At 40.6% G+C, this 21573-nt stretch overlaps 2 protein-coding genes across 5 annotated transcripts in view; one reads left to right on the top strand and one right to left on the bottom strand.

Moving 5' to 3' along the window:
• Nucleotides 1–992: 992 nt before the first annotated feature.
• On the top strand, nt 993–10786 carry IL7 (interleukin 7). The gene is made up of 5 exons (XM_075495733.1): nt 993–1002; nt 4382–4524; nt 8145–8231; nt 9013–9165; nt 10634–10786. The coding sequence occupies exons 1-5, from the start codon at nt 993–995 to the stop codon at nt 10784–10786; spliced, it is 546 nt and encodes a 181-aa protein (XP_075351848.1).
• A 3657-nt stretch (nt 10787–14443) lies between these two features.
• The window catches only part of ZC2HC1A (zinc finger C2HC-type containing 1A), a 39178-nt gene continuing 32048 nt past the window's right edge, over nt 14444–21573 (bottom strand). For 2 of the 4 annotated variants that reach the window (XM_075494846.1, XM_075494849.1), the window contains 3 exons: nt 21051–21158; nt 20227–20352; nt 14444–17218 (listed from right to left, as the gene is read on the bottom strand). In XM_075494846.1, coding sequence (XP_075350961.1) covers nt 17035–17218; nt 20227–20352; nt 21051–21158 — 418 coding nt within the window. In that variant the 3' untranslated portion in view covers nt 14444–17034. Of the gene's footprint in view, nt 20353–21050; nt 21159–21573 lie in introns of all 4 variants that reach the window. The other 2 variants (XM_075494848.1, XM_075494850.1) reach the window with 1 other exon arrangement.

The following is a 21573-nucleotide window of genomic DNA, read 5'->3' as shown; positions in this document are numbered from 1 at the left end:
GGAACACCTTCCTGAGCCATTCACCGTCTTTGCTTAATCCTCCCAGATTTCTCAAGATGAGCTATTGGGGGGGGGGGGGGGGGGGGAAGTCTGCAGAAAATCATCCACCTTGCACTTTTGACCTGGTGCCAGCAGCCTGGGGTAACCCGCGACCGAGTCCGAGCCAGCCCTCTTGGCACTGCCTCCCACGACCCACGCAGGGACAGCTGAGCGAGCGATAGGGCGCTGCGGAACAGCTCAGAAACCAAGTCTCTCTCCTCCAAAAGAGCGACTCCAGAACATGGTTGGTTTTTTCTTTCGACCCTCTTTTTTTTTTTTTTTTTTTTTCCTTTTCCCCCAAGGATTCCCTCCCCGCGGATGAGCGGCTCTTTCCACGCGCACTGCCAAGGTCCATCCTTCCCTCCCTGGCCGCGCACACGGCACTGGGCGTGTAGCCGGGGCTCTATGTAACCCCCGCCGGCACGGCACGGCCCCGCCACAGCCGCTCCGGGCCGCCCGCGGGGATCCCGAGGGCGCCCGCCGCTGTCGCCCTCCTCCGGGCGCGCCCCGGCCCCGGTGCCGGCCCCTGCCCGCCGCCGGTCCTCTCCGCCCGGCCCGGGACGCTTGACCGAACTCCCCCGTGGCGGAGCGGGGATGCTTCCTCCCCTGGCGACCGGCCAGCCGTCCGCGCCCGCCTCGCCGCGCTGAGGCCGCGGAGCCCGGCGCCGCTGCGGGGAGCACCGCGGCCGCCGGCGGAGCAGAAAGTGAAAGTACCTGCCGCCGGCGGAAGCCCCATGGGAAAAGCAAAGCCCGGCCGTCCCGCAGCCGCCTCTGACAGCGCCGCGGCCCCCCTCGGCCGGCGGGCGGCGGGGGGCTGCTGAGCCCCGCCCGGCCGCCGCGGCTCCTCTCGCCCCCTGCGCGGCGCTCCGCGGGCTGCAGGCACCATGGGCGGGACGGCGCCGCCACCATGACCGCGGAGCCGCCGGCGCAGCTCCCTGCCACCCCCCCGGACCATGTTCCATGGTAAGGAGCGCGCACCGCGCCGCGCCGCGCTGCTCCGCGGGCGGCGGCGGGCAGAGCCGCGCCGGGCGCCCCGCTCCACCTGCGCCCGGGCTGGGCTGGGCTGGGCTCCGCCGCGCCGCTCCGCGCTGCTCCGCGCCCCCGGCCGCGCGGGCTCCTCACCGGCTCCGCTGCCTCCGCGCTGCCGGCCCCGCCGCCTCCTCTGCTGTGGCGGCGCAGTGCCGCCCGGTGCCCTTTTAAGCCCCCGGTGACGGCTCGGGAAATTCCCAGGTTTGCTTTTTTTTTTCCTTTTCCCCTTAGAATGAAAGCAAAAGCGCCCGGTTCCCATCCCGCCCGCTGTCGGGAAGCTGGGCCCGGGAGTGGCGGGGGCAGCGAGACGGTGCGGGGCGGGGGAGCTGCGGCGAAGCATTGCTCCGCGCCGCTCCGCGACGCAACGCGGGCACCTACCGCTCCGCGGGGCGCGCCCGGAGCAGGTGCGGCGCAGCGCCGGGGATGCCTCGCCCTCGGGCCGGCGGAGCCCCGTCTCCCCGCCCGGCGGGCGGCGGGAGCGACCCGCGGAGCCGCGGCGCGCCCGTCGGGAGCTTGGCGCGGCTTCAGCGAGGCAGGGGGAGAAAAAGTCGCTGTTAACCGCTCCCCTGGGGGACTGCGGGCTGCGGAGCGGGGCTGGGCGGCCGGGGCGGGGGCAGAGGGGAGATCTCCGGCCGCGGAGATGCGGGTGGCTGGGGGCGGGTGGCCCCGCAGGCAGGCTGCTGCAGGGAGCCCGCGGGGTCCGGCCGGGGACGCGCCTCAGGCACGGGCGCGCCTGGGGTGCCGCTTCCAGGCTGCATGCACAAGAGGGGGTTTTTAGTTAGAAAAAAACCCAAGAGGGGCTTTTTAATATTTGGAAATACGGGAAGGATAACTCTTCCTCGCTTTCCTGGGAGAATTTTTTGGGACTTTCCAGATATGACTGACGAGCTTTTGGGAGTTTACTGAAAGGATGGGGCATTACCAGTAATACACGCTGCCTCTCTTTTGAAGCGCTGGTCGTATGGAGCGCTATCAATTCCGCTTCTTTTGAATTGAATTGAACCAAACTTTAAGAAAATTCCTTTCAATTTTCAGTCTAAAGCTCCTGGAATTTTTTATGACACTCGTCTAATGGGTTCCAAAGGACTCATTTAGGAATGTCTGAACAGGTTTCATCACGATCCTGCGATGGGCCAAGGGACTTCATGAGTGTGCAACATCTCTTTCAGAATTATCTGCTTTGATTCTGTAATTTCCTCATTTAAAAAAGATTCACAATCTCTACCATACAGAGAAAGTAAAAATAAAAGAAGTGACTTTGCAGTTTTCACCTATTATCTCCACTTGTTGCTGGACAAACCAAGTTTCAAGTGATGGAGTCTGTTAGATTGATTTTAATTTAGAAGATTGTTATTTGTGTCTTTTGAAGGATGTTTTTGAAGCAGCATATCCAAGTTGCTTGTATCACTGTTATTTGGAAACAAGGATTGCAGTTCTTTTTTTCGCACTGGAATCAAGAGATGCAATGGTATATTGGAAAAAATGTTGTCCTGTAATTGACTTCTTGCATTTTTTTGTAAACTTCTTTTAAAATATTAAATCTCAGTCCTACAGACTGGTAATTCATTTGGCGTAGATACAGTTAGCATAGAGATTTACAAAGGTAAAGCTCTGTGGAGTTCAGGTGTCCCCTTGGAGCTTGAAGATCATAATAGATTTGCCTTACCTAGGTTTTCTATTTACTACATGTAGGATACATTTAGGATCCATTTAGCTCTTCAGGCTAGATTTTTTGAGATATTAATAGACCTCTGTTAATCAGTATATGAAAAATTTAGAAAATCTAGTTTTCAGGCCATCAAATTTCCCATTAAAATTTGGCAGGGAGCTTGCCACAAGGAGAATTTTGGAATTCAGCTTGTACAGGTAAAAATTTTCCAGTCCTGTTTCTAGGACAGACGTGTACATAACAGCGTGTTCACAAGTAATCTATCAGAAAAAAAGGCTTTGGTAGTCAGGAAAAGTGGTATGCATTCTGCTTTGAAGTAGCAGTGTGTGGTGGGAGTCAGCTGGGATGGGCTGTGAAGGGGCTGTGTTTTGAATGGCAGACGAGCACACGGCATAACTGCAGTTCTTGCTTCATGGAGTTTAGGTGGCTCAGTAAAGATTATGGTCAAGTTTCATTGCTTTCTTCTTAGTTATTCAAGATTTCTCTCTGAGGCTGGGCTTTACTAGTGATGCCCAAGGGCAGAGATGCCCACCGCTGAGTGTTGGACTGGCTGTACCCAATGCTCCCATCCTCGCCAGAAGGAGTAGCGGTTAGGGTCAGGGCACCCCTTCTGCCTTTCCTGCTGCAATCCCACAGTTGCTCTGTGTGGGATTGTTGTTCTTACTGAGTAGCAGAGATGGATAGAAACAGCTCATACTAGTCCAGGAGCCTGCTGTGATCTTTGCTAATGCTCCAACTTAAATTTCTAGTACTGTTTTTTTCCAAAACCTTCTGTTTAAGTGTTATCCTAGCCAGTCTAGCTGTAGGCCAGAGTCCAACTATGAGTTTCCTAATCCCGATATCGTGCTGTACCCGGTTTCCCTCATTCCCAGCATCAGGCCAGTCACCTACCACTTCCAGTTACCCTGTCAGTCCCTTCAGGCTCTTTGGATATTTTGGTCCTTTCTCTCTTTGCCCATACTCACAAAACTCCTGTTTTCCTGGATGTCATGCGAGGACAGAAGATCAGGGGTCTGAGCAAAGCAAAATGGTCCACTGAAGGGAGAAACAAAGTGAGGGGCAGTGCGATTTGCTCCAAAAGATTGCAGAAATCTTGCAGAGAAGGGTGTGTTGCCGCCTTATCTCATGTTATGGCCACTAGTATGGATTTGTACATTTGGTCAGCCCGAAAATGTGTTTAAACACACTTTTGATGTAAAGACGTGTTCATGGGCATTTGCAGAATTTATCATATGAAAACCTGATAATTAGGATGGGATTCAGCTGCAGATTAAGACACTCGAATGTCTACACCTAAGACACTTACTTGTCTACATACAAAGTGGTTATGGTCCAGTTATGGTCAATGGAGAGACCTTGTCAATGCTTGGAAGCCTGGAGATTAATTCAGCCCAAGTAGACACCAGGTGGCTGGTCAGCTCAATAGCTCTACCACGCTGGCTAAATCATCCTTGAGTATGAGGGAGTTTAGACACCCAAATAGCGTCTTAATCTGGAGCCGAATCCTTCCCTCAAGTTACAAATAATTTGGTTGTACAAAGGTCTCTTTTAAACTATTTAAACAGATTACAGAATATATTTGTTAATACAGCATACCCTCTATGGCATTTAATATGTACTTAATTGCTCTTTGTTGTAATCCAGCCTTTTTTAGATCTATCTTTCGGGTTCTGCCACTGCTCCTTGTTCTGTCTCCAGTGAATTCATCTAGTTGTGCAATGAAAAATAAAACAACTGAAATCCGTGTGAAGTATGAGAATATACTAAGCCACGACATCGATGAGCTGGTAGGTAATAGCTCTTGGGCTTTCAAAAAATGTTTATTATTTTTAGATGATAGCAAATAATAATAATAAAAAGTTCTAATGTTAACATATGATAAAAGACCAATTTAAAATCACACATTATCCTGGAATGGTGGCTTTATTTGAGGGAGTGTGACAATTCAGTCTCTTTAAAATCTCTGAAATCTGTGGATGCTGTCTATTTGCATGTACAAATACTGTGATACAGGTATTTGTGCCTGTGCACCATGTAGTTAGACACATGTACCATTTGGCCCTAAATAGTATAATAGATTACATTAAAAAGTACTCTTTTCTGAAGTAATTTCATGACTACTTCTGTCTATATCTTCTTATCAAGAGAAGAAAGCATTACACAACCTGTAATTTGTTCCACTAATTGTAGACTTCTTGACTGAAGTTTTATGTTGTCTATTGAATAAAAATGCACAGAGGCACAAAATTCATACAACAATAAAAGTTTCTTTGTATTTTACCTTTAATATATCTTGTTTAGCCAACAAAGAAATAATTTTTCTAGATGGCAGCAGAGAAAAACTTAACTTTCTCAGTTGTAAATCTCCTCCATTACGGCTTTATCAGCCAGATTTGTTACAGCTTTGCAAAATGTATCATAACAGTTTACTGATCCATGCCAAAACCTATCTTCCAACTCTTCATCATGAATTATTAACAATTAAATTCATCTGTCAAGAACACTTTCATGGGAGAAAGCACTTTCTACAGTTGGATTAGCAGAGGCAGTTCTACGAAAATGGGATTTTTCTGACAGTTTGTCACTAAACAAGAACTCACCATTCTTTTGCAGTCTTAAATCAAGATCTATTTGCATGAAATGCAAGTGATACACAGTGCTTTTCCAAAGGTGAAATCAGGAACCATTGTGTTTCTTCAGACTTCTGATTCACCACCATCCTTCAGAGCATTATGCCAGTGGTTTCCAACCCTTCTCTACCAAGGCACATCAGCCCTCACCTGGAAACAAAATACCTTTAGGGTCAGGGAACAATCATTTAATCTTCAAAAACATTCTGATCATGTTGTGTTTGTTGAGATTATAAAGAGAGAAAGGTCCTTCTCCATAGATAAATGACCTTATCCTGAACAAGGCACCAAAGTTGGGGAAAATATTAATGGACATATTAGAACAGATAAGTAACCAACCCGTTTAGTTTGTCATCTTATTTCTGACAAACACAAGTGTTTCCCAGAGAAAAAAAATAAACCCTCTTGGTGAGCAGTTATAAGATAGCTGACCTGTAAGAGAAAACAATATGACAGGAATAACAGCCTCTGGGAGGCAGATCCTGCTGTCTTCCTGTGGTGGAGAGCCATGAGGCACATCCCAGCTCTGCTGGAGCTGCAGGGTCAGGGGAGCTGGGGGGGTGTCCCGGGCTGGAGGTGGCCATGCCTCGCCACTGCCCAGCTGCAGGCTGCGGCTTGATGCACTCAGTGCCCCAGATGCCATCGAGGATTTGAATGGAGCAATGCCGTTCTTCCAGGTGCATTTTGAAAGTCTTTATCTTTTTTATTGTAACAAATATTATCACTGACAGTTTTTTTAGGAGACTGTATGAGAACTAAAACTATTATCCAAACAAACAAACAAACAAATAAATAAATAAATAAATCCTTAATTAATTGATGTTTGTGAAAGGTAACGGGAATGTACTGAACTCCAAAGCTTTTACTTCATAGAATAGGCATGCACGAGCAACTACTCTGCAATTTTCTTCGCTTTCCTGTCTTTATTTTTCCCAGTTTCAGAGAGATTAATTTATCCTCTACGTAAAATCAGTGTACAGTCTTGTCACTAGAACTTAACAGCAAATATTATGGACAGTGCTGTTTGGGTGACAGCAACTGCCCACTAGGCGCTTTCCTGCAATTGCAGAGCCAAAGTCAATAACATTCAGTCCCTCAGCCCGACGTTTGGAGGCAGTTGACTAGTGGGTTATATACTAGACCTCATAAGTTAATTTGATTTTCACAAATGCCTTTTCTGAGGCCAGGATTTCCCTTGGGTTGCTTTAGTCACAGCCAATAAACTGCCTTCAGAAATGGTTACTGTATGTTATACTAAAGATGATCTGAGGAAGTCAGTGAGAATGGGTAAATCCCGTAGCAGTTAGCAAATGAAGCCACAGATATATAGGTTTTAGGGTGATTATTTATTTATTTATTTATTTATTTATTTATTTTTAACTCTTGGTGCTGTGTGACTGCAGCGAAACTTCATTCTGTTGTGGTAGAAGCAGAGATGTGCATTATCTCCCAAATGTTTGGTTTGGGGTTTTTTTGTCAGTGAATATTTGACTCCCTAAACTCTTGGTTTTGAAAACACTTCCTGGATAAAGTTCTATTCATCTTGGGTGAACTTCTGAAATACAGGCGACGTTACACAAAAATCTGCAGAAAAACTTTAGGAATTAAGTTGTCTAATGTGTTCATATGCTTGCCTAAGTGAGGAGATCTAGCACAGTATTTTCATGAGCTGCCTTTTTTAAAGCCCTTCTGGTTGTATTAGGTTATCTGGATACAGGCTGAAGAAGAAAGCGAAGGAATTTTCTTGAGTTGAGTTCAGTTGTCATCTCGATGATAAGCATTAAAGTAGAAGAAAAAAACCCAGAGAATAAAGCATTGATAAAAGATTATGGTCACACAAAGGGAGCAAGTGATACTGCTTAGGACATCTTCTGGTAGTGCATATGCAAATGAGTGATACAATCTGTTTAGATGCCTAGGGCATGTGTTTATTGAGACAAACACTGAGAAACATTGTATTTGATGTCTATGTAAGGTATAAATATTCCTGTGTGTTTTAAAATGCCAAAGAACCAAGTAATTCGATAGAATATGAAGGTTTAAATGAATAGATTTGTGTCCAGTTCTGGGCTCCCCAGTCCAAGAGAAATACGGAGCTACTGGAGAGAGTCCAGCAAAGGGTCACAAAGATGATGAAGGGACTGGAGCATCTCTCCAATGAGGAAAGGCTGAGAGAGCTGGGACTGCTCAGCCTGGAGAAGAGAAGGCTCAGGAGGATCTTATCATGTGCAGAAATACCTGAAGGGAGGGGGCAAAGAGGACAGAGCCAGGCTTTTCTCAGTGGTGCCCGGTGACAGGACTTGGGGCAATGGGCACACACTGAAACACAGGAGGTTCCCTCTGAACATCAGGAAACACTTTTTCACAGTGAGGGTGACCGAGCACTGGCACAGGTTGCCCAGGGATATTGTGGAGTCTCCATCCTTGGAGATATTCAAAAGCCATCTGGACATGGTCCTGGGCAAACGGCTGTAGGTGGCCCTGCTTGAGCAGGGGGGTTGGACCAGATGATCTCCAGAGGCCCCTTCCAACCTCAACCCTCCTGTGATTCCATGTGATTCTGTGAATACCTTTAGAAATTGTAGCTGGATTGGAGTTTTCTTTGCCTGTTTGCTCAGAATTGCAAAGCAAAAAAGCTCAGAATTGTACACTGACCCTGCTACACCTGAGGAGATGCTACAGAACAATTTAGTGTTGACATTGCCAGCTGTTAGTGAAAAACTTGGCTCACTTGATTAAAAGTACTTCCACGTTTAAACATATATGGTATTTTACAGGTAAATATGTCTGCAGAGTATCGTGACAGGTGCTGCAAGAATAAAAAACATGAAAATAGCAAAGTGTTTTTCTGCAATGATACTCAGGTAAAATTTAACTTCTCGGAATTTACTGTAGAGAATACAAACTCAAATGGGTTCTTTGTACAGTCCAGTTCCTGAATAACATATTGTGATAGAGAGTAATATTACCTTTTAGTAGTCAAATCATTATATTCAGGGTTGTTCCTTTTTTGAATGTGGAATCACTCAATTTATCAAGTAAATTGATATTTTAAAAATTAAAATATTAAGCAATTCCATATCCAAGAAATGCTTTTTTTTTCTACTGTAAAGATTCTTTTTTATTTTTAATCCAAAATAGTACATTAGTAATCCAAATCCAAATAGTAACTTATTTTATTTTGCCAATGGAAGTTCTCTCAATTCCCCAACATCTGTTTTCATTTTTCTACAGAAAATCATATTGGCTAAGCTTCTCACTTCAGATCTGAATGCTTTAAAAGTAATAGTTTGGACAGATCTCAAATGGCAGAAAGCACACTTGTCAGCTGTTGCTGCAGATTTTATTATGACTTAATAAAAGGACTGACTCCAAAAATCATTCACTGTTTTCCTAACTGCAGGACTCGATTTCATTTTGGCTATGATTTCTCCCTAACATCTTTACACTATTATTGTTACTACTACTTTAAATATTTTGAAGAGGTGGCAGGTGGGTCAGATTAGTCATGTATTTTATTGGAAAAGATTGGCAGTATGAAAGCAAAAGAAACTAATGGAGCTTTTTTTAAAAGACAAACCAACATTATAAAGAATTAATGATGCACAGACTTTTCAGGACATATTTTTCTTGCTGTCTTTACAGGAAATAGAATCACTACAGAGTATGGCATGCAACATGCTCAGATTCTTTCATAAGCAAAAAATCAGCAAAGACTTTAGATGGAAAGCAGCATTAGTCTCATGTGGGTCATTACAGGTTCTACAGTGCAAATGTGAAAGACATAAAAAAGAAAAGGTGAGTGGTAGTGATGGTCTACAGTTTATTGGAAGTATGTGGCTTATTCCTTAGAACTCTTCAACACAGACTATCATATCTACCTCTCCGAGGTGCAGCTATCACGCACGTGTTATATGCATGATGAATTTTGCTCTGTATAGCATGTGTCTTGTAATAGACCTTATGCCCAGTGCAAAGGTTAAGACAATGATCTGGAAGTCTATGGTGAAGATATATACTCTGGTTCAGTACTGAAATACCCGAGTTAATTCTCCAGTAAAAGACAAAGGCCACACTTGTGCAAAGAAGGCCTTTAACTTCTCTAGTGTATAAAATCATAGTTGTTACTTCTCATTGGGGTTCTACCCTAAGATTAATGTTTAATTTGGTTTGTTTCAACAAACAATAGTGGGAGTTTCTCTCCATAATCCCTTTGATCTTTATTGTAACCACAATATCTCAAGCTCAGCAAGAACAGTTAGATATGAAAATATTTGGATTTTTAGTTATTGGCAGAATCTGCTCTTTGATGTGTCATTCAAATCTAGCGCAATGATCTAGACTACCATAGCAAAGGAAGAGCGTTCTTTTAAGTGTGGCTCACAGTTACCTATTGAACACAAAAATATTGACCAACATCAAAAAGCCTCCCCATAGGCACCAAAGGATGTAATTCTTTATGATTGGCTTAAATAGTTGGATCGAGGGCTGCATTTAACTCATTCTTTTTCTCCTTGAAATGGAGAAACTCTTATAATCTAGGACTAGATCTTCAAAGTAATGTTGGCATCTATATTTTGCTTAGCCACCTGTGGTGAATCCAGCATTTGCCTTACCATAAGAGGTATCCCAGTTAAGTCATAGAAGTCAGAATGTCACCCTTGAAATTCCTGCCTAACCTCGTGGATGCCTGGTTTTATTTAAAGACCAGTTAAAGTCATTTGGTAAAAATTATGAACAGTCATTGCATATGGATAAGAACCAGGGTCTTCTTGTCTCTGGGCGAGATCCTGAACACTAGGCCACAGCACCAGCCCTGGGAACAGGTCTGTCTTCTTCCACCAGTCTCAAGGTACCACACGTGTAGTCATCTCTTTTGAAGTTTGGCTCACAATTTAATTGGCTTTATTTTTCCAGTCCTTCAAATAACGGAGGATAAATTTCAAACCACTGACAGGGGATGTACGTGTTCTCAGTTGCACACGCTGGTTTCAGCTGTCCATATTTGCTGTGCGTGAAAGCCGCATCCTCCCAGTGCAGTGGGCAGGGGCGGCGGCAGGGCTGTGCTCAGCGTGAGAACATCGGAGTGACGCGGGCTGCGTACCGCCACAGCACGTTTTGTGAGTAGCCCAGCTTTCTGGCTTAATTACCATGTAAGGTACCTCCATTATTTATTGAGATGTAACGGAATCAGTTTGTTTTAAAAGATGTCGATATGAAAAGAATAAGCACTTCTCAATTAACAATACAAACTATTCTTTTTCAGGTTTGCACGCAGGTAAATACACATAATAAAGAAGATACAGAAACAGGTGAACAGTCCAAAAAGAAATGTAACCAAGAATTTTGTGAACTGAAAGAAAATATATCTAGCCTTCGATCCTGCTGGAATAAATTTGAAAAAATAATTTCCAGGTGAACCCTGCTCTTCTCTTTCTAAGTGGCATTACTTGGTATCTTTGCATTTTATATGCATTCTTTGAGTAACTGCTCGTTTATATGAACACTTTATGCCAGAATTCTGATGGAAAGCTACTGTACCTTGTTCCTGGATATGGAATAAACAGAAACGGCTAAACCAAGCTGCTGAAGTCCAAGAAGTGGAAATAAAAGACCAGCGTTTTAAACAAAGAACGCTGCAGAAGGCTGTGTCCCACCTTCGTGCTCTGGAAACTACTTTGAATTTTCTGATCTTTCGAGTAACTTCACAATACCGTCATGAAGCAATCTACTTACATGTCTGCTGCAATTTATAGAAACATCTTACAAGCTGCAGGTGAAGAAAACAGTATGGAAAAGTAGCTGTTGTCTTTATATCTATATAAAACACATCAAGGACCAAAAGGAACAATTTAGCAAACAAGCAGCTGATCTTGGGTCTGTTCTGCTGACGCAATAATGTTTTCAGCATGGGTATCTAATGGGTCTACAAACTGATTTAGGTTTGGAAAAATAGCAAAAAGGTTAACTTTTTGAAAAACTTGGGAAGAGTACTGATTTTTGAGAGATGTCGCACACTTCTACTGGCTGAAGTAGAGGCAAGACAGTGAGACCTATGGAAGGCGAAAAAGGAGATGCGTGAATGTAAGTTTGTTCAGCTGACTGGAAACAGCACTAGCCTTACGTATTCGGTTATCCTAGAGTTAGCTGCAGGAGGAGCTAGAATTTCTTACCTTCAGATTGTGATTTCTTATATGCAATTATTTTATAGAACGTGTTTAACATGTTAGACAAACGTGACTTAAAATGTGTGAATATTTTCAGAGAATAATATATTGGCATTTAACTAATAAAGTGTTCATATTTAATTTTGGATAAATAGAAGTATTTTTATAGTTGTTTATAACTCTTTTGCAGTTTCTTACTTTGATATTATAACTCCTTTGGTAATAAAATATTTGTCTTCTATGGAATTCAGCTGTTGACTTTTTGGGTGTCATTACTCCTTTTTTAGCTTTTTTTCCCCAGGTAGTCATTAAAAGCACAGCTGGTAATGTAACCTCCAGCTGCCTGGGACTTCCCATTATACAATACCTATTTCTTAGTTGCTTGTAACCTGGCCAGTTTAGGTAAACATTTCCATACCAGGTATCTGCCTTGGACTAAATACTTTCTGAAATCTTTAGTTAAGTCATCTTGTTGTTTACTGGTTCAGAGCAAGGTAACATATATTGTTTTATCTGTACTAAAAGAAATTTTCCAGGGAACTACTCTGAAAAATTTTTGGTATTCAGAACAAAGACCTGAAAAAATGCTGGCAGGTGCTTCAAAGAACTGTATAGATCTCCTTTGACTGGAATAAGATCTGCTGTACTGAATCCGTGAAACTCAGTGTGCCCTACTGCTAATGGTGAGGGAAGAGGTTAAGAGCAAAGCAAACATACTGTTATACTTTCATGAAATACACGCCCTCCAACCCCCCCATCTATTTATGGCAAAGAGACTTCTTGAGGTAGGAGTAGTATCTTTGTAAAACTGTGATTGAGACTTTCACATATTCCCTTTAGCTCTTGATGCAAGAGATTGCAACTTTAACCCCGAACACTGAAAAAAAACCTCAAACCCAACCCATAACTCTTATGTAATACGGAAGCCAAACAGATTTCCCAATATCATACTGCAGCTATGAGAATGTAACCACTACTGTAAGGACTTCTCTGGAAATCCCTTCTACTTAAAGAAGTCCCAGGAAATGGAGGATTAAATTTGTCTCTGAGACTGAAGAACAGTTGCTCTTTTTTGGAAATTCAAGAACACTTGAAGCCCAAGATTTATTTCCTAGTAACCACTTGGCAAGGAAAGGTCAGTGGGAATTAAAAGAAAAACACACAGATGCAATATTAGCTACTACAAAACTGGAAGTTCAGTCAGCTTAAATGACTTAAGCAGCAGCCCACAACTTAAATCTTGAGGCAAATAAAGCAGTTTCAGGCATATCTGGGGGAAAGGACCAAGGTTAGATGCAGAGCAGAAATTTAAATTGAGTGATTATGAAATAATGGTTTTTTTCTGATTTCTTTTAATAAATATCCTGCCTGCCTGATTCTTGTTGCCAAATTTCCTGAGTCACCACTTACATGCAAAGACTAACTTCTAAACACAGCAACTTCTGCTCTTTGATTTGTTCCTTCCATTTCCATTTGAGAACCTTCTCCGGTCTCTCCTGAAATTACAAATGTGACCACAATAAACTGCTCTGCAGGAATAGGCGAAGGGATGACAACCTTGGAGGGTATCAGCACCACACCTACCTCCCTGCCACTTTCATTTATGCATTTATGCAAGAAGCAATATAAGTAGGTCAAACCCATGATTTAGAAATACATGGAATTTATGGGAAAGTGTCAAGCAAAAACAACTTAGGTATTTAAATTAGTAAAAAGAACTTTAGTACTGTTGTTGCAAGAGATTATGAGAAAGCAGAAAGGCGTAACTAACCCCTGTGAGCAAGATAATGTTGCACATTTCTAACAGCAAGAATGAGTTAGGTGCTCTGTGGTTTATAATGAGAAGGAAGAATTTCTGGTGTTTAGGAATCCAAGGAAGGCCACTGGAAGAGAATGTTCAAATCTCACTTTACACCATCAATCAGGTGTTTACAGCTGCAGTTCTTTAGCTAAAGATACAGGAGTATACCTCTCCTGGCTGGTTATATGTTTCCCTCCAGTTCCATCTCTTCAGCTTTCTGCTGAGCAAAAGAGATGTTGGCTTTATGGTAGGTTTCATTCAGCAGCTACTTAGGTTTTTTGTTGGGGTTTTTTTGGTTTGTTTTGTTTTTTCTCCTGCTGATTGGAATGGTTCACAATGAACTAGAATAAGGAGGAAGCCAGCATGAGGAATATTGTGGAATGTCAGTGGTGACGAGAGATTTTGCAGACTCTTGGCACATAAATGAATTTAATCCAGAATGCAGGGAAAACATATCTCCCTTCCTTTGAAGAGGGTGTGGTGAAGTAAGCAAAAGAGCCAAGGAAGAACTTTCCCCTAAGAAGTGGAAGGAAAAGAGCAATTGGTCTCTACTCGTCCGTATTTAGCCAAAAAAATCAGGAACCCAAACGCTTATTACAATTTCTGCTCACACAAGTGAACTTCATAGGAAAATATAACTTCTACTTTTTTTCCTGCTTAATCATTTCATCAACAAAACAGTGCTCTAACCTCATGAAGGAGAACAAACCCAGATCAAGGTTAGGTTATATATTATACCTTGCAGCCTTATTTTAAAAAACAAATAATTATTTACTACAGGTATCACAGTAATAGGCTCTGTATAAACTGAACTCTCCATATAGTTAGGAAAAAGAAAACATATAGAGTTAACTTTATATATAAGCAGATCACACTGATTTAAGTATCTGGTATGGAGTATTTTTCAAGGTGACTGAGGAATCCAAATCTCATCTTGCAAGTCAATTAAAAAAACCTATCCTTTGAAAAGAATAACGACAGTGGACGGTCCTTATATCAGGTCCAGTGTACTTGAGACCAAAGACATCACAATATTCATAAGGCTGAAATGATGTTACCTATCCCTATGCTATTTTATTTAAGACAATTTCACATTTGGCTACAAAAATGTGTGCATCACAAAAAGTTTTATTGGCATATTCACTTTATTGTTAACAAGTGGCAAATTAGCATTAGGTGGTGATTTACATTTATTAATTAAAACAGAACTGACACTTTAAAATAAACATAATATACCAAATAAGATGCAAACAAACTCAGGAATTCTGCAAAAAACCACTGGATGGTCACAAACACAAATATTCAATGTACTGAGGGGCAAGGCAAACATAATAAATGCAATGCTGACAGAATTAATCACCTCAAACACATGAATGAACATTTCATTTAAAAACATGGAACATCAATAAATAAACTTATGAAGATACATACTAAGTATCATATGAAGGATGAACACCAAGAGTTAGAGCAATCATATAAAGTAGGTATTGTAACAGTCATAGAATACTTAGCACTTTACAGATCAGACCCAAATCCATTCACACTTCTGCCAGAAATCCAAATCCAAATACAGAACTATGGTAAACCATGCACTACTATTTAGAACGTAAGTTCAATATTCAGCTATATTAAACTGAATATTTGATCTGCTGACTCAAAAGCTAATGTTCACATTGGAGAAATACGATTTCCCTATTGATTATTTTTGTAAAGAAGAAACACTAATTAAGAAAAAATCTGAATAAGCTGTTTTCTGGCAACATGAAATGGAATGGGGCTAAGTAGGATCCTCCAGAAATGTGTATTCTGGAATGATGTAACAAACAAACAAACAAAAAAACCCCACAAACCACAACCACCGTACTAGTATGCAGAGTAATCTCTTATATTGTGAATATTGAAAAGAAAATATCAACCAAGTAACTGCTGAATACAGCTAAAGAATCTTTTACCTAACATTTCTGCCAACAACACAATTAGGTAACTCAAACCTTATTCAGCGAGTTAAAAAAAAAAAAAAAGGCAACAAAACCATCACAAGTTGGAATGAGCTGTCTTGAAAGGCAATAAAACTATTTTCACCACAGCCACCAAAACCAATTTCACCAAAGATGAAAATTCTACCGTGTCATACAACCCATATAATTATTCATAGCTTAGTCAAACTGAAAACAAAGTTGCAAAAAGTGCTCTTACACAACACAGACTTGTCAGCCAAGATTAAAAAAAAACTTGTAATAAGTTTGTTCTTTGCACATATACAAAGTCTACGTGATGGAAACTAGCACTTCTTGAGAACTTTGCAATACACAGACAATACCATTTTGTTTTATACTCAGACTAATTACATAGCCTACATCAGTGTGCACTACCACCTGCCTTGTTTATTAGCATTTAAACTACTGCAGTCATACCTCCTTCCACTGATTTGATAGGTGTGCATCACGAAACTGTTCTCTGCACGCTGCATTTCAGGCACTAACTCTCAGTTGCAATGGTGAATTAGGAGCTAGTCTCTCTGAGATGACAGAGAACTTCCATGACGCATGAAGACTGGATTAAGTCTTACAATACATTTTGGAGTTACTAGCCTGTGAACCTCGTTACCTGCAGCATGCATAGAAGAGCTTGAGCAGCCGCTGCCTGCGGCACGGCAAGAACAGGTTCCGTGTCGAGAGCACCATGGAGAGCTACCCACATGCCACCGTCTCCTTCCCCGCCAAGGAACCCTTCGGGTTGAGCTTTTCAAGTCCACTCAGGGAAGTTTAATGGCTCTTCGAGTCTCTTTGGTGAATTTGAAAAATTCTGCCTAAATGTTCATTTCATAGGTACAAGCTGAAATGGTGGTAAAGTACCTCCCCATGCCCACTTCCCTGGAGTGGTGTGTAAGACTGAGGGTATAATTATCCATATAACCACATACTTAAGTTGCTGTATATTTAGAGATGCGAGTTCTGAAACTACCTAGGATGTGAGTATCACTCATAAATATAAACCTGTGTAAGATACATCATATAAAGATTAAGCCCTATGCTATGTTGTTTTTACTATTGAAGCTGGTATTTTTCATAACTCCATTGCACTTATATCAGTATAGTTCCAATGATTCTGCACTCCGTTCTGGCACAGAGATGTCCCTTGTATAACAGATATTCAGAAAAGCAGAATGGGAATGCAAACACCCTCAGGCCAGACCTCAAAACCAGTCTTCTCCTTTCTTCTTTATGTGGAATTTTACTTTTGACTTTTTTTTTTTCTTTCTTTCTTTTTTAATTGAATGGAAGAACCTTAGTAAGCCCATTAGGAAGATATAGTGGCAGACAGTAAAAGGAAGTTTGTCATAGGGTCAGACATTGGTACAGAAATCATTAAAACAATCAATCACATCAATAAATTTCACTTTAAATAGACAGTAACTACATTAGTTTACTGTCTGAGGCGTCACAATCCTCCAGTAGCATTCAGTCCTGTTTTGTATCAACTCTGCTTTAGCGAAACAACTTTTTACATTTGTATAACTTACAAGTTCTCACAAAATACACGTGTGTGCTCATACACACACAGAGAACTGGAAAGACACATGCTAAATGGAGTAATCATATCATCCTAATTTTACACATGAACTCTAAGGAATTTAGGCTTTTAAATTAAATATCTGTCAACGAGGCATCCAGAGGATGACACTAGCTAAGTTTAGACTCACCAGTGAAGTGCATCAGCGGTGCATAGTTCATGTAGGCATTTTATCTTCACGATTGTCAATATTTTGATTCTTGAGACATTTTGGAACACTCCCCTTTCAGTATATGTATCCATGTTTTTTCCTCCCATGAAAACCAAGGCATAAAGGCAGGGGAGAGGGCCAGGGCAAGAGGCTTTGGACCTAGGTCGTTAATAAAATAAATTCGGGAACTTCCTGACACATGCAACGTACCTAAAGATTCAAAATTCAGAGTCTATCTCCCTTAACAGTTTATTTTTTCTTTAAATGTAACAAATTTGTTTCCCATATTTGGTTCTGCAGGGGTATTATGAAAACAAATCTACTATTTTCTAACAAACATTCCATTGAGATGGAATTACAGAGCTCTGTGCTGATAACTTGTGTAATACGGTCTGTAACACCAGAGACTTTAGAAACCTATGACATTCAGTAACAAAACCAGTTGATAAAGTGGAAACATACTAGGCCTCTGATAGTCTCACTATACAGTAATAAACTGCATAGTCAATTATATTTTCATTGTCTGCTTATATTTTTTGTAGATTCAAACACATAGACATTATCCAATGTTACCATCAACAGTCATTTATGTTTCACTAGACCTTCTTGTAAGGCCAAATTAAAAGTTCAGGAAATCTTTTTAAAATTCTTCTTTCAGTTCAAGTTAATCCCCTCTCTAGTCCTTGCTATAAATCATGGAAGTGTAAATAAAGTAAATGATGTGTCACTCCAGTAATCTACTAAATGCTGCATTGGAAGCAAAGAGTTATACAAACAGCTCAAAAAGCAGAAATTATGGTAACTGTATGTGGATTGATTTGAAACTAGGAAGCCTGCCACCTACAATTCAAAGGAGAAACAGTCAATGTTTTTTCTACAGTTACACGAATCCTGTAAAACCTGGAAGGTATTTATTTCCTTACTAAACTTCCCCTTTGTAGAAAGCATCTTCAATAAATAGTAAAATGCATTTTTCCAGCAGAAACAGGAACTGGAAATTGATCAAGTCAAAGGAATTGATTCCTCAGTAGATTCACTAACTGATCAAACCTATTCTGGACTTGTATATTTGCTGATGGACACTCAGCTTCCAATACTTCAGTCTACAGACCTCCGTGGCCAAAGTCCAGGGCAAATTTTCTAAAGCAGGCTTATCTATGCAAAGGATGCAGGATTCAGATTTTTCCAAGTACAGATATGAATGGGCCAAAATATGGATCCTAGAACCTAAACTACCTAGAACATAATTTGACTAAGATTTGTCAGTTCTAACTATTATTACCAGTCATCCATCCTACCATGCTCAGTAGCCAGCTTATGTAAATTATAATAAAACAAAACTACACTGAGTGAAGGATAATTTCTAAAAATAATTTTGTATAAAAAGTGTAAGATAATTCCACACCATTGAACTAATTCTAACACATCAATAGTTTGTGGCCTGCAACATGACTATATCAAGTCTCTTAAATCTCTCATCCTCCAAGGCTGGTACCTGCTTTGGAGATGCTTTTCTTCAATCATGCTTTCTTCAAAATTGGCCCCACTGATAGTAATCACAAGTTTTGAGAATGCAAACAATGATTATAAAACTATCATGGAACACTACATTATATTTTGCATAAGCTACGAAGAAATTACATGAATTGATACTAATCGTGTTTGTGAGATGAAAGTAACCATTTCTGACAAAAAGAGTGTATTTATTGTGGGAAAGGCACAATTAAATTATTTCAGATTGTTATTTCACGCATAACTAAGATGGTGCCAGTACTTCAAAGCAAAACTTCACAAAACAAATTACTACATTCAGATACAAGTTAAGTGATTCGGCTTGTGAATGGTTTTAATACCCTGTGTAATTTATAAAAAAAACCCAACAACTTCCAAGGCCTGACCCTTCTTCCCAACAAGTTAATGTGAAGTCTGTTACCAACTTCAAGAGGCTGCTGTTCAGAGCCCAAGAACACACAAAATTGCAAAAAACCATGTAAGGTATTAACACATAAACCTATGGAGCACAGTTACTCCATTATGCACTCATATGTAAGCTGTGCTATTTGCACAGCAATAAGAATAGAAAACAGTCTCTACTTACCATCAAGTTCAACTGCTCTAATAACATACGTTTTTATGGGACTTTTTGTATGGGATACGTCAAGAAGGCTGTTTTCAAAATAAGAGTTCAACATTTAGGTAGGATAAGCATAGACTTTGTCTCTCCTTCAGGAAATGAGGGAAGAGAAAAAAGGAGCGGGACCTTTGGAAATCTTTAAAGACAAAAAGCACAAAACTTTTAGATATGCTAGTCATAGTGGAGCACAGGAGGAGGAAGACAAGTATTTCTGAACAAAAGGAACTTAATAAAATGACGATACCATATTTGTCCTTATAAATACATAAAAATATTAACACGTTCTTACTGGAAAACAGAATATGGAAAGCCACAAACAAAAATCTTGCTTTTCTTCTTACATGTGAACAGAATTCTCAGGTAGTTTTTCCACTTTGATTCTTTAAAAAATCCTAGGAAGTAACTGGAAAGTCCAATTAGGATATTACTGTTAAAGAGTTTAAAGGGATCCAGACTTTTTGCACTTTTAACTAGGAATTTATAAGGAGTTGCTCATGTTGTTTTCACCTAGAATATAGCATCTAAGTTACCGTCACATATGAAGGAAATGCCTCCACAGAGAAACTTTTGAAGCCCAAGTTCTTCATGGCTAGTTCCCTATGGGTAAGTATTATCCTACGTAAGTGATTTAAATAATCCTTTATCTAGTAGAATTTACAAGAAAAATAACATTGAACCACTTCTGCTACCTAAGTTACTTAACACATTTTTACCTTAATTACTTCCAACAGAGATTAAAGAGCATTTCCTTGAATGGCACAGTTTTAGGTACCTGCTATTTTTATATACAGTATATATATTTGTTTATAAATAAGTGTGTAACCAGAAGATTGCACTCAGAAAATTACAATATGATGTTTCAACATGTTTGCAGCATGAAGTCTAACTGGAAGGAGTGCTCTAGCTTTCCATGCAGCAGTACATAGCAGATGCTTCCAATTTCTCATTTTCTTTTTGCTTTTAAGAATGTGTTCACACAACCATTCTTCGAATTCCACACTCACAGCAAAACTTCGCCCATTCCACTGGATACCTTGTTCCACATTCATGGCAGAACTTTGATAACTGTACAGGTGAATTTCCTTCGCTGCTTTTTGAACTTCCTCCATTGATTGAGGATGGGTAGTCTCCACTGTCATACCCAATTTTACCGTCAGACCTGAAAATCCCCAGATAAAGAACATTCCCTGTAACTCAGTTCAGTATAACTTGAAGCAAAATTATTCTAATCCTTGCAGCGAATTACTGCTATTGTTACTGTCATTTTCATGCTTACATTTCCTATTTATTTACAGTGGTACACCTTATAACTCTATCCAGACTCCCCTACTTATCTCCAGATACCCACTTTCCCTGCAAGAAAACAAAAAATGACAACATTTTAGGAGCAGGATCAAATATTTGATTCACTAGTTAGATTAACTGGAGTGTTTGAAAACTTGAAACTTAGCTTGTCAAAACAAGAAAGGCAAAAACAGCAATACAATTTTTATCCCACCCTTTAAAAGGGCAGACAACAGACTATTTGTGTGCTTAGCATGCAAATTTCATTCAATTTCAACTGAACCACTCCCCATTTGAAAGACCATTCACTTATTTTTTCAACAGCTCCTAAAAGGTTTTTCACATTTCTAACACTGTCTTCTTTGTGCACATCTGAGACAGCTGATGACAAAGGTGTTCTGTTAGATGCTAAATATGCAAAATATATTGAGTATCTTAAACATGCCAAATAATATTGACCATGAGTTATCTATTAACTGCAGAGAACAATATTTTCCCCAACCTCTTTTGTAATAAGTACTCCCCTTTCACGAACGTTCTGTTGCTGACAAAATCCACAAAGTTAAAAGCTACCTTGAGTAACCGTCTGAATTGCTAGTTTTTCTTTTGTTTGTTAGAGCACCTGTGCTCATGGTTCTTGCCACACTAGGAGGGGTTGATGTCCGTGTCTTTGTTGCGCCTCTAAAACAGAATAAATATCTGATGATTTATATACACACAGAAATATATACAAGAATATGCATTTACAAATGATATAAAAGATGAGTTCAACAATCTACACATCAATTAATTGTATGAAAAATATAACATTTCCTACCAAGAGCAGACAGAAGAGCTTTGGCATGAACTTTCATGGTTTGGACTGAAAATTACTTGAATCTTACAATGAAAAGCTAAATGGAACATCAAGTCCCGTCCTGTTCATGTGTTTCACTCGCTATCACACCAAAATACAGGTAGATCCTGCACTACGGATTGTTTAGTATGTTCTAATGTCTACCTTGACAGACTACAAGTCACTTTTTAGGACTGGCAGGGCTTTCAGAGAAATAGAGAGCAGCTGACTGCAGGTCTTAATAGTTTAAAAAAAGGTAGA

This window comes from Mycteria americana, chromosome 2 (genome assembly GCF_035582795.1).
Source record: "Mycteria americana isolate JAX WOST 10 ecotype Jacksonville Zoo and Gardens chromosome 2, USCA_MyAme_1.0, whole genome shotgun sequence".
Lineage (NCBI taxonomy): Eukaryota > Metazoa > Chordata > Aves > Ciconiiformes > Ciconiidae > Mycteria > Mycteria americana.
This window is presented reverse-complemented; position numbering and strand designations above follow the sequence as displayed.